We start from the raw sequence: 12,668 nt of genomic DNA, 5'->3' as shown, positions 1-12,668 counted from the left end.
TACCTTTTTTGTTCCAGGTGCATACTGAGTCAACATCTTCAGTGAGTTATTTACCATGACTCCAAGATCTCTCTCCTGGTCAATTACCCATCAATGTACATTTATACTTAGGATTTTTAGCTCCAAGGTGCATTACTGTGCACTTGCTGACATTGAACCTTATAATTGCCATATTGATGCCCACCCACCCAGCCTCAACAGATCCCTCTGGAGCGCCTCACAGTCCTCCCTGGTTCTCACCAGCCTGAACAACTTAGTGTCATCCACAAACGTAGCTGCTTCGCAACTCCAAATAATTAATGAGCAAGTTAAAAAGCACTGGACCTAGTACTGAGCCCTGTAGTACCCCACTGCTCACCAACTTCCAGTGTGAAACCTGCCCATTTATACACACTCGCTTTCCTGTTAATTAACCAGTTTTTAACCCAGAAGAGGACTTGTCCTTTTATCCCATGACCGCTGAGGAACCTTTGATGAGGAACTCTATCTAAAGTTTATCTAGCTCCTCTTCAATCACACTCTCTTGCTGCGCCCTGGCATTAACAAATGAGATTTCTGGCACCCATGATCTCCTTATCCTCCCCAACTCAGCGAGCATGTACCGAGGAAGAACCAAGAAGCGGATTCCTCCTTGCTAGTCCTTGGAAGAGGAGGGTGAAGGAAAAAGCAGAGCGGGAGGCTTTTTTCAGGACCTTTGAGCACTTTAGTCCCCAACTACCTGCAGAGTCCCTCATTCGTACAGTTGTGGCCAGAGTTTTCTCTGCCAGGGAGAGATAAGCCTGGATGTCCCAGGAAGGCTTCCGACAGCTATGTAACTAACAGAGCCATTCCTTTGACCCATAGCAAGACCTTCCCCTTCACCTTGATCCAGATATTGTATGCCCTGCACTAAAAAAATCTAGATTTCCACACCACCATCTAAAATCCTTTTGCTGGAATCATTCACTGCAAACTAATGATATCTGCATGCACGTATAATTTAGGATGTTTCTGCTCTTAATCAAAGAGATCACGCATTAAAACAATACTGTAATTAAAAAACTCATTCAAAATTCTTTCTTATATATATTGATGTTACAAACTCACTCAACCAGTTATTTCAATCAATGATTCATCAAAAATTGTCTATAGAAATTTATAAAATCCAAACTCCAAGCTTGAAAGACAAAAAGTGCTTGTAGTAGAAAGAGTTTGTAGTGCTCATATACCTACCTATGGGTAGAGAACTTCTCATGTCTCCTCATAATCAGGGAGAAACAGGCCACCTTGGTGGCACTAGAAGAAGATTGCAGATTTATACCCTGCCCTTCTCTCTGAATCAGATACTCAGAGTGGCTTAAAAAAGTAAAGCATCAGTTGTTTTCGACTCTGAAGTGATGTTGCTTTCATGTTTTCATGGCAGACTTTTTACGGGGTGGTTTGTTATTGCCTTCCCCAGTCATCTACACGTCCCCCCCAGCAAGCTGGGTACTCATTTTATCGACCTCCGAAGGATGGAAGGCTGAGTCAACCATGAGCCGGCTACCTGAACCAGCTTTCGCTGGGATCGAACTCAGGTTGTGAGCAGAGAGCTCCGACTGCAGTACTGCAGCTTTACCACTTTGTGCCACAGGGCTCTTCATATGCAGAGTATGCAGTATGCAGTGTGGCTTACAATCTCCTATATCGTCTTCCCCCACAACAGACACCCTGTGTGGTGGTGGGTGAGGCTGAGAGGGCTCTCACAGCAGCTGCCCTTTCAAGGACAACTCCTGCAAGAGCTATGGCTGACCCAAGGCCATTCCAGTAGCTGTAGGCAGAGGGCAGAAAGGTGGGAGACAAATGTTGTAAAGAATAACAAGCCAGGAAGAGCACTGAATGTGTAACCTCTTCAGCCCTGCTGTTGGTTTTTGAGCTTGCATCAAAGCTGCCCAGAAGCCTAGCTACAGGGCTTTTTTTGAGCAGGAATGCACAGGAAAGCAGTTCTGGCTGGCTTGGTGTCAGGGGGTGTGGCCTAATATGCAAATGAGTCCCTGCTGGGCTTTTTCTACAAAAAAGCCCTGTGTGAAACAATGGTGATGTCGGGGGTGTGGCCTAATATATGCAGATGAGTTCCTGCCGCAACCAACAGATCCCAAGGCAGGTTGTTTCCCTGGGGAAAACACGTTTTACTGTAAAGACTTGTCTTTTCTCAACTTTATTACAGATTTTACAGACATATGTTTGGCAGAAGATAACACACTCTGTAGTGGCTCTATCTTCTTGTTGCCTGGAGAAACTGGAAGTAAAAATGAAGAAACTGGTGTGGCTTAATATGCAAATGAGTTCCTGCTGGGCTTTTTCTACAAAAAAGCTCTGCGTGTAACTGGTGATAACAGAGGATGTGGCCTAGTATGCAAATGAGTTCCTGCTGGACTTTTTCCTACAAAAAATTGCCCTGTGTGAAACAATGGTGATGCCAGGGAGTGTGGCCTGATATGCAAATTAGTACCTGCTGGGCTTTTTCTACAAAAAAGCCCTGTGTGAAACATTGGTGATGCCGGGGGTGTGGCCTAATATGCAAATTAGTTTCTGCTGAACTTTTTCTACAAAAAAAGCCCTGCCTAGCTATATAACTATAAGGTCTAGAAACATGACTTAAAAAAATTAAATTAAGCCAACGAAAGCCAGGACTGAGGGTGCTGATTTCCTGTACCTGGATGTGCGGAACATTCATGGCTCAAAGCCCTTTCCTCTCCCCAGTCCTAATCTTGAAATGAACAAATGACGAACACGATCATTCTTACTTCTCACACAGTAGCATTTTAATACACAACCATTTACACTACATGGACTTTACAGGATTTAAGGACACCAGTTTTATTTACACAGAACATCACCAGCTGGCGTGGGAAGAGCAAAGGGTGTGAGAGCAAGGTTAATTCCCCCCCCCCCTTTCTTCTTAGTTGAGGAAGTCCAGGCCTTCCTCACGCAGCTCCTGCCTGAGCCATGGCAAGACCTTGAAGAGGTTGATATGGAAGTCCCTGGCATGGGAGGGGGCGCGCTCCAGGAGGTCCCTCTTACAATCTGTTTGCTCCCTGGTTTTACAGACGTCCACCACACCCCAACTGATCACACCCACCTGCAAGAAAAGCGAGAGTGAGAGGCACACATAAGAGCATAAGAGAAGCTGTGTTAGATTAGGCCAATGGCCCATCCAGTCCATGTCACGCAGTGGCCAAAACTTAGGCCCCCTTCAAACTGCCTTTGTATTCTGTATTAGTAACTGGTTGCTAATGGATTTTTTCCTGCTATTTCAGACACCCATTTTTGTAACCAGCTGCTAGTGGAATTTATTTGCTTGTTCATACAAACCTGCTTGTGTTGAGTTTAAAAAGGTAAAGGTAGTCCCCTGTGCAAGCATGAGTCATTTCCAACTCTGGGGTGACATCGCATCATGGCGGTTTCACGGCAGACTTTTTACGGGGTGGTTTGCCACTGCCTTCCCCCGTCATCTACACTTTCCCTCCAGCAAGCTGGATACTCATTTTACTGACCTCGGAAGGATGGAAGGCTGAGTCAACCTTGAGCCAGCTACCTGAACCCAGGTCATGAGCAGAGCTTGGACTGCGGTACTGCAGCTTTAACACTCTGCACCACAGGGCTCCTTTTTTGTGTTGGGTTAGCAAAGCACAATAGAGTCACTTTTGAGGGAAAGTGCTTTTTTCCATTTTCAACCCCTTCATTGTGCTTTTGAATCACTGCTGTGTGCTGTTTAAAAGGACCACAGTGCTTCCCACAATGCTGCTTTTCCCCTCCCTTTTTTGCTACATGATCTTCCTCAGACTTTTAAAATGTTCTAATGTGAGCGTATTGGCCAGGATGAGGCGATTCATAAATTTAATAAATAATAATAATAATAATATAGCACTGAAGTGCTATAGTGATTTAGCACTTGTAGCACTCACATTTAAATATTTTAAAAGGCTGAGAAAGATCATGTGGTGAAAAGGGGCAGGGAAAAAGCTTACCATAGTTCTTCAGAGACAGCTCATTAACAGAAGGAAATTGGCTGTATGAAACCCCCGTCCTTGTATCGCTTTATTCAAAATTGGCCCAACAACAAATAACATCCAGTTTTGAATGGTAATGTGAATAGGATACCAGGTGCCATATCTTAGGCCAGCTAGAAAGAAAGTGCCAACAACCAGGCAGAGAACCTCAAGGCACAGTTTACAGGGAGCACAGAGGCAAGCCTTGAGCGGCCTGCTGCATATCTGTAAACTCCCTTGGAAATAGGATTTCTAGTTCTGGGTGGGAAAATGCCTGGAGATTTGGTGAGGGGAACCTGGGGAGGGGAGGGACCTCAGGGCATAATGCCACAGAATCCATCCTCCAAAACCACCATTTTCTCCAGAGCAACTGATCTTGGTCTTCTGGAGATAGGGTTGCCAAGTCCAATTCAAGAAATATCTGGGGACTTTGGGGGTGGAGCCAGGAGACTTTGGGGGTGGAGCTAGGAGACATTGAGGGCGGAGCCAGGAGCAAGGGTGTGACAAGCATAATTGAACTTCAAGGGAGTTCTGGCGATCACATTTAAAGGGATCACACATCTTTTAAATCCCTTCCCTCCAAAGGAAATAATGAAGGATAGGGGCACCTTCTTTTGGACCGCATAGAATTGGACCCCCTGGTCCAATCTTTTTGAAACTTGGGAGGTATTTTGGGAAGAGGTACTGGATGCTATGCTGCAAATCTGGTGCCTCAACCTCAAAAAACAGCCCCCCCAGAGCCCCAGATACCCACAGATCAATTCTCCATTATTTCCTATGAGAATGTCTCCATAGGGAATAAGAGTTCCCTCCCCTCCCCCCGTTTTCTCTCTCTCTCACTCACACACACGCTTAACTGTCTCTGGTGCAAGTGGGTAGCCGTGTTGGTCTGAAGCAGTAGAACAAAGCAGGAGTCTCTGATGCCTCCACAACGAGGTCTGGAAAGTACAGGGGCTACGCTGCTCTTTTACACACACACTCACTTGTCCGAAAGGAAAGCAAAACAAACAGAGGGGCTGCACTCTCATGCGGTATGCAGTTGCTAATCCTTCCCCATGAAGCACTTCCTGCTCCAATTTAAAGGCATACACACATTTTAAAACGACCTGTTTACAGGTCCTGCCCAAGATCTAGAGGTACAGGATGGCTGTGGGGGAGGAGCTTCCCCCGCCGGCCAGCTGGCTGGGGGCAGGGGGAAGCCTGTAAAACCAGGGAATCCCCTGCTGGCACGTGGAGATTGGGAAGCCTATCTGGAGATCAATTGTTGGAGTAAGAGATCTCCAGGTGCCATTTGAAGCTTAGTAACCCTGCCTGAGACAGAAGTACAGATGTCCAAGATAAACTGACCTTAGGAGCAGGGGGTTCTTCCTACTTTTAGGAGAAGCTGGCTGTAGAGATAGTCCTAAAGCCACCACCATCCAGCCTTCCCATCTGGCTAAGCAGAGTGCTGATTGGCTGGCCTTTGTGACAGCCAAGTAGCCTCAACCCTCCCCTGACTCAGACCAATGTTTCAGGGTTTTTTTAAATGGCTGGCTTTAAAACAAAGGAATTGACAAACATGCTGGGTTTGGTGGGAAAGAATTAAAACTTTGAAAAAAAAGAAGTCTGCCCTGAAGCATGAGATGGAGGAGTGGAAATCCAGACTGGAGTCAAAGCCAGGATCGTGGGGCAGTAGAGAAGGATAGGTGGGCAAACACAAACTTTACACCCTAGCGGGGGGGGGGGGGGGAGGAACGCAACCCAAAGTCCCCCACCTTTTTGAGCCTGCGGGCACCATTAGAGTTCTGACAGAACAGGACAGGCGCTGCCACAAAATGGGTGCTGCAGGAGGCGGAGCCAGCCACAAAACGGCTGTCACAACATACCTTAAGTCATACAGTGCTTATCCTTGTGCTGTGGTGGCAGCTGAAGCCAAAGCAACATTTTTAAAAATCTGGTCAGACAATCAAATATCCAATAGCCAATCAGAAGCATTGCTGGAAAATCCCTATCTTTCCCACTTTCTAAAAGCATTTGGTGTGAGCCAGGAAAGGTGTTGTTGGGTACCCAGGACTTTTTTTGTAGAAGGAACGCCTTTGCATATTAGGCCACACAGCCCTGATGTAGCCAATCCTCCTGGAGCTTACAGTAGGCCCTGCACTAACAGTCCTGTAAGCTCTTAGAGGATAGGCTTCATCAGGGGTGTGTGGCCTAATATGAAAAGGAGTTCCTGCTACAAAAAAAGCCTTGTGGATACCACATCGGGGACTCCGTCAACAAGCCATACCAGTTCTTGGAGGGAGATAGGTCATACTCCCATCTTTGGTTTGGTTCACTGAATTATGGGATGTAGGATTGGGGCAGACACAACTTCATTTGTAAGAGGCAGGAAGGAATATGATCTGAGGTCTTTCTTCTTGATGGGGCTGCCAATTCAAACCAGGGCCTGGAATTTCTCCAGTGGGACAAGCTTGAGGGGCCCGCTCACCTGGATGTAACGAAGCCTTTTAGAGATGATCAGGGGGCCACCAGAATCACCTGCAAAAGAGAAAAAGGGCTTAACAACACGCTCTGGAGGGGAAGTGAACAGGGCGACTCTCGAGACTCTTGATAAGGTTCCATGCCAGGAGTTTTGTGTCTGTTGATTCCAATTCCACGCTCAGAATAGAAGAAGGGAGGGAATAGTATGGAGATCAGAGACAGGTGAGCCATTGGACGAATCAATATGGAAAAATCTGGTCAGAATTCTAGAATTATCAGCTCTCTTAAACCACCCAGCTGAGGCTTCCTCTACAGCAGCAGCACTTAGTGGCTCGGAAGCCCGTGTGACACTTCCGAGCCGTATTTTCCAATGCGGCACCTGCCCCATGTTCCAGGAAAGTGGGCAAAGCCATTGCCCAGTGAAGCTTGCAGCTGATGGGTGGTTCCCACCTGCCATTAACTGTTCAGTAATCTGCCTGCAAATAGTGCAAAACAGCTGTTAGAAGATGAAGAAGACTGCGGATTTATACCCTGCCTTCTCTCTGAATTAGAGACTCAGAGCGAATTACAATTTCCTATATCTTGTCCCCCCACAACAGACACCCTGTGAGGTGGGTGGGGCTGAGAGGGCTCTCACAGCAGCTGCCCTTTCAAGGACAACTCCTGCAATAGCTATGGCTAAACCAAGGCTATTCCAGCAGCTGTAAGTGGAGGACTGGAGAATCAAACCCGGTTCTTCAACATAAGAGTCCACACACTTAACCACTACACCAAACTGGCTCCCAAGTAATGGAAAATGACTACACTGGCTTCTGGCAGTGACTTCTGGGTGACCTAAGAGGAGGATAGAACCAAAGAAATCACAAAGTTGGAAGGGTCCATACAGGCCATCTAGTCCAACCCCCTGTTCATTTTAGACATCCCTGACAAGCGTTTGTCCAGCCGTTGCTTAAAAGCTGGCAGTGTGGGGGAGCTCACCACCTCCCTCAGTAGATGATTCCACTGTTGAACAACTCTTACTACAAAGACGTTTTCCCTGATATCCATAAGATATCCATATCTTATTGTTTATTTAAACCCATGATTGCAAGTCCTCTCCTCCGCCGCCAACAGAAACAGCTCCCTGCCCTCCTCTAAATGTTTCTCACCTTTGCAAGTGTTGGGGTCCACCTGAGGTTCAATGCCTCCCGTACACAGGAAACGTTCAGTCACCACCTGCGAGACATCTGTGACATTCTGGTACTGTTTGGCTTTCTTTGCATCTGCTTCACAGGACTGTTTCTGAGGTAGGGTGAGAAGAGAAAAGGCATGCTGACAGACAGAAATTGGCAATGGCATTCCACAGAAAAAGGAATAATATTTTTTTAAAAACCAGAGGAAGCCGGGAAAATAATTGTGGCACTCCAAGTCTACTGGACCTCTGAATATGAAAGACAGTCCCTAGAAGGATAGTTCCTATCCAAAACGAAATTGGACCAGTTATTTTATCGTCGGACTGGATTCAGAAAGTATTATGATTTTTGTACAGTAGCTATGTTGTGCACTGGATGGTTTTCTAACTGAATTATTGTATTGTAATTCTATTATGAACTGCTGAGGACTATTTATATTACACAGAGGAATTGTTTTGTAAATTGAGAGCTTGTTGTTTTTCTCAGTCATCGCACCTCTGTGGTCCCACTATCCGCTGATGGCAGCCATTTGTGGCTGCTTTTGCCTTATGCGGTGGCCATTTTGTGGCTGGGTCCACCGCACTGTGCCAGAATTTCAAAAGTGCTCATGCACAGGCTCAAAAAGGTTGGAGACCTCTGTCCCATGACATAATAATGCTATGATCATCTGTTGCCATGACGTACTGGTCCCACTGAATTCTCAGGTTTTTGAAATCGCAAAAGCAATTAAAGATCTTTTTTTTAAAAAGCCTGAAAAATGCCCTTATGGTACAGAAGGGAAATGGTAGTTGTAGAGGCTGTAAGAAGGTCCTGCAGGGGCAGGACCTTCTAAAATATGCATCATCCTGCCCAGATGTAGGGTTGCCAAGTCCTCTTCATCCCCCAACGGGGGATAGTTGTGCGCGCGCCGCACAACTAGGCTTCCCAATCCCCAGGTCCCAGCGGGAGATACCCCGGTTTTACAGGCTTCCCCCCTCCCCCAGCCAGCTGGCCAGCGGGGGAAGTCCTGCCCTCACAGCCATTATGCACCTGCATTAACGATTCCCAGAGGGAATGATGGGAAATTGATCTGCGGGTATCGGGGGCTCTGGGGGGGCTGTTTTTTGAGATAGAGGCGCCAAATTTTCAGTATAGCATCTAGTGCCTCTCCCCAAAATACCTCCCAAGTTTCAAAAGGATTGGACCAGGGGGTCCAATTCTATGAGCCCCCAAAAAAGGTGCCCCTATCCATTATTTTATATGGAAGGAAGGCATTTTAAAAGGTGTGCTGTCCCTTTAAATGTGATGGCCAGAACTCCCTTGGAGTTCATTTATACTTGTCACACCCTTGTCTCCCAGCTCCACCCCCAAAGTCCCCTGGCTCCACCCCCAAAGTCCCCAGATATTTCTTGAATTGGACTTGGCAACCCTATGCACAACGAAATGATGTCACCCAGAAGTGACATCATCAAAATGGTGGCACCCATGCAGGGCTGCTCTAGGCGCTTCTGGGAAAACGCTATGGTTTTCCTGGGCACTCTAGCCATTTGGGAGGTTAAAACTCTATGGCACCTATTGTACCATAGAGCTTTACTTCCCAAATGGCTAGAACAGGGGTGGCCAACAGTAGCTCTCCAGGTGTTTTTTGCCTACAACTCCCATCAGCCCCAGCCAGTATGGCCAATGGCTGGGGCTGATGGGAGTTGTAGGCAAAAAAAAAAATTTGGAGAGCTACCGTTGGCCACCCCTGGGCTAGAGCATCTGGGAAAACCATAGAGTTTTCCCAGAAACGCCTAGAGCGGCCCCGCACAGGGTGCCACCATTTTGATAACATCACTTCCGGGTGACGTCATCATGCCGGCGACGCAGGGGGAGATTCCCCGCCTGGACCGGGGGGTTGGCAGCCCTACCCAGATGGATTGCTAAGGCACTCAGACTTTGTTCTTTCAAGAAAGGGTATAGCAAACCAAGTCTGAGAACAAATGTACCAAGGACTGGAAGGCCTGGCAACTGAACAGTTAGAGCAGGGGTCCTCAACATATGGCCTGTGAGCCCCATGGTGCCTCTCAGCACTTTTCCTGGCACACACCAAGTGTTTATAGAAAGTGGGTGGGGGACAGGCTTCTGATTGGTTGTGCAGGGTTTTTTTAAAAATTGCTTTAACAGCTGTTTAAGGTTGCCAATCCCCAGGAGATAGGCTTCCCAACCCTCCCGCCCTGGCGGGGGACCCCAGGATTTCCAGCCTCTTCCCCCGCTCCCCAAAAAAAGGGAAGCGGGGGGAGGGGGGAAATGGCGCCAAGGAGCGTGGCGAGCCGCCCCATCTCGGAGCGGGTGACGCCGCTGCGATGCCGCCGCCTCTTCTCCGCTTCATCGTGGCTGCTCCTCCAAGATGGGCTCAGGCTGGACCCATCTTGGAGGAGCAGCTGGGATGGGGTGGGGAGGGGGCAACGGCGGCATCGCCCGCTCCGCCTCTGAGGTGGAGTCGGGGGGGCGGGCCAGGAGCGTGGCGGGCCACGAGTCTGGATCCTTCTAGAACCCGGACTCGCGGCTCGCCGTGCTCCTGGCCTGCCTCCACCCTCCCCTCCCCTTCTCTGGTTTCGCCTCGGCTGCTCCGTGGCTGCTCCTCTGAGATGGGCTCAGGCTGGGCCCATCTCAGAGGAGCGGCTGCGGTGGGGAAGAGGCGGCAGCAGCGCGGCGGCGTCGCCCGCTCCGCCTCTGGGGTGGAATCGGAGAAGGGGAGGGTGGAGGGAAGGAGTTCACTTGTGCTTGTCACACCCTTGCTCCTAGCTCCACCCCAGTGTCTCCTGGCTCCACCCCCAAAGTCCCCAGATATTTCTGGAATTGGACTTGGCAACCTTACCAGGAGATCCCCTGGTTTGGAGGCCCTCCCCCAGCTTCTGGGTTATCAGAACAGTGGGCAATGTCCACTGAGCACTCATAAGAACATAAGAGAAGCCATGTTGGATCAGGCCAATGGCCCATCCAGTCCAACACTCTGTGTCACACAGTGGCCAAAACACACACACACACACTGTGGCTAACAGCCACTGATGGACCTCTGCTCCATATTTTTATCCAATCCCCTCTTGAAGCTGGCTATGCTTGTAGCTGCCGCCACTCCATTACACCCCATGGAGACTGGTCCCCATAGTGTATAATGGAGAATTGATCTGTGGGTATCTGAGACTCTGGAAGGGATGTGAGGCAGAGGCACCAAATGTTTAGTGCAGCATCTGGTGCCTCTCCTCAAACTGCCCCCCCTCAAGTTTCAAAAAGATTGAACCAGGGGGTCTAATTCTATGAGCCCCAAAAGAAGTTGCCCCCATCCTCCAATATTTCTAATAGAAAGAGGGCCAGAACTCCCTTTGGAGTTGAATTGTGCTGGTCACAACCTTGCTCTTGACTCCACCCCAAAGCCCCCAGGTATTTCCTGAGATGAACCCTAAGCTGCTACCACAGAACATGGATATTTGTGTGTGACTGAAAGTAAGCTGTTTGTATGCAAGAAAATATTTTAGACAATTATGTTTCATTCTTAAAGGCATGTTGAAGAATTATTATTAGAGTTATGCATGACCTCACTGTCTGACATTGGCTCCGCCTCCTGCAGCTGCAATTTTGTGATTGCACCCAACATCTTGTGCCAGGATTATAAAAGTGCCCACACACTCAAAAAATGAGGTTGGGGTCCTCAGAATCAGAGGATGACGTCATGTAGATGGTCCTGAAAAAATCCTGCTACAGTTTGGAAGCCAAAGGAAAGTGAAACCTCCAGGGGGATGCAAACTAATGATGGTTAAAGTCAATTTCTAACCATTCTTTTAACTTGTGGTTTGACATATCTTGACTATGCATAGTGAGTGGCGTGGCCTGTCATCTGACAATCATGCTCACCAAAATTAGTTCAATCCTACTAGGGCAGGGGTGGCAAACCATGGCTCAGGAGCCACATGTGGTTCTGTCACACATATCATGTGACTCTCAAAGCCTCACCCCCACTCCATCAGCCAGCTTGGAGAAGGCATTTCTCTCTTTCAATCATTTCTTCAAGCCAGCCAGCAGCTTGGAAAATGTATTTAAAGTTAAAGTTGCTTTCTTCCACTTCTCCCTCCCCCATCCTTTTGCCTTCCTTCCCTCCCTCAAATGTTTGATGTTCTTGTCTTGTGGCTCTCAAACATCTGACATTCTATATGGCTCTTACGTTAAGCAAGTTTGGCCACTCCTGTACTAGGGGTTGGCATGACATCTGAACTGAGCCTGAGAATGTGGAACTGCCATTGAGGGTTCACTCCCTTCAAATGAATAATCGGCAATTAACACTGCAAAGGCATGGAATTGCTTAGTACACCAGGGCCCTGTAGTGGAAGCATCTTCTCGCCGTTTGGTGTGTCCTGCTAGGGCTCTTTGCCCCAAATGCTTGCTGAGATGCTGTCCCCACCTTGTCACTGCTCTTGATCCTCACAGTTCTGCGACGCAACCCCGGCACTGGAGTGGACATATCCCGACAGGGAGTTACAAAGAATGCTGGGATGTCCCCAATGGACATCAGTTCTTCCTCTGGAGAAAGCAATGAACACCATCAGACATGACAAACTGGGTATATTGACAAGGCTAAGAGGAACCACCATAGAGTCTCCTACTTAGACATGCCTCACATTTATTTGACTGATATCCTGCTCCGTCCTATGAACTCAGAATGGCTTACGGTAGGTTTTACGTTTCACTCCCCCAAAGGTTCACAATGTAAACACAGATCCAGCTTGGTATAATGGTTAGGGTGTCAAGCAATGTTCCCTCTAAGCTGTGAGTCTTATGAGCAAAAATTCTACTTTGTGAGCTACTAGCATTAAAGTTCTGAGCCAGTGATTTGACTACTGCATAAATCCAAGCCGAGAGAGAGAGAGAGAGAGAGAGAGAGAGAGAGAGAAATCAGTTTGCTCTGGGGCCATTTTTTCTGAGCTAAGATCAAAATGTGTGAGTCAGAGGCTAAAAAAACGTGAGCTCACTCACACCAACTCAGCTTAGAGGGAACACTGGCGTCAAGCTA

General features: G+C 48.0%; 1 protein-coding gene across 1 annotated transcript in view; it reads right to left on the bottom strand.

Annotated features, from left to right (window-relative positions):
- Positions 1 to 2,761: 2,761 nt before the first annotated feature.
- Positions 2,762 to 12,668, bottom strand: part of LOC132571914 (uncharacterized) — a 97,339-nt gene continuing 87,432 nt past the window's right edge. The window contains exons 33-36 of the mRNA XM_060238706.1: positions 12,060 to 12,178; positions 7,619 to 7,751; positions 6,478 to 6,527; positions 2,762 to 3,100 (exon numbers count right to left, since the gene is read on the bottom strand). Of these exons, the coding sequence (XP_060094689.1) occupies positions 2,921 to 3,100; positions 6,478 to 6,527; positions 7,619 to 7,751; positions 12,060 to 12,178 (482 nt within the window). The 3' untranslated portion in view covers positions 2,762 to 2,920. The remainder of the gene's footprint in view (positions 3,101 to 6,477; positions 6,528 to 7,618; positions 7,752 to 12,059; positions 12,179 to 12,668) is intronic.

The sequence above is a fragment of the Heteronotia binoei genome, chromosome 5 (genome assembly GCF_032191835.1).
Source record: "Heteronotia binoei isolate CCM8104 ecotype False Entrance Well chromosome 5, APGP_CSIRO_Hbin_v1, whole genome shotgun sequence".
In the NCBI taxonomy this organism is placed as follows: Eukaryota; Metazoa; Chordata; class Lepidosauria; order Squamata; family Gekkonidae; genus Heteronotia; species Heteronotia binoei.
Note: the sequence above shows the minus strand (reverse complement) of the source record. Positions and strands in the feature narration are given on the sequence as shown.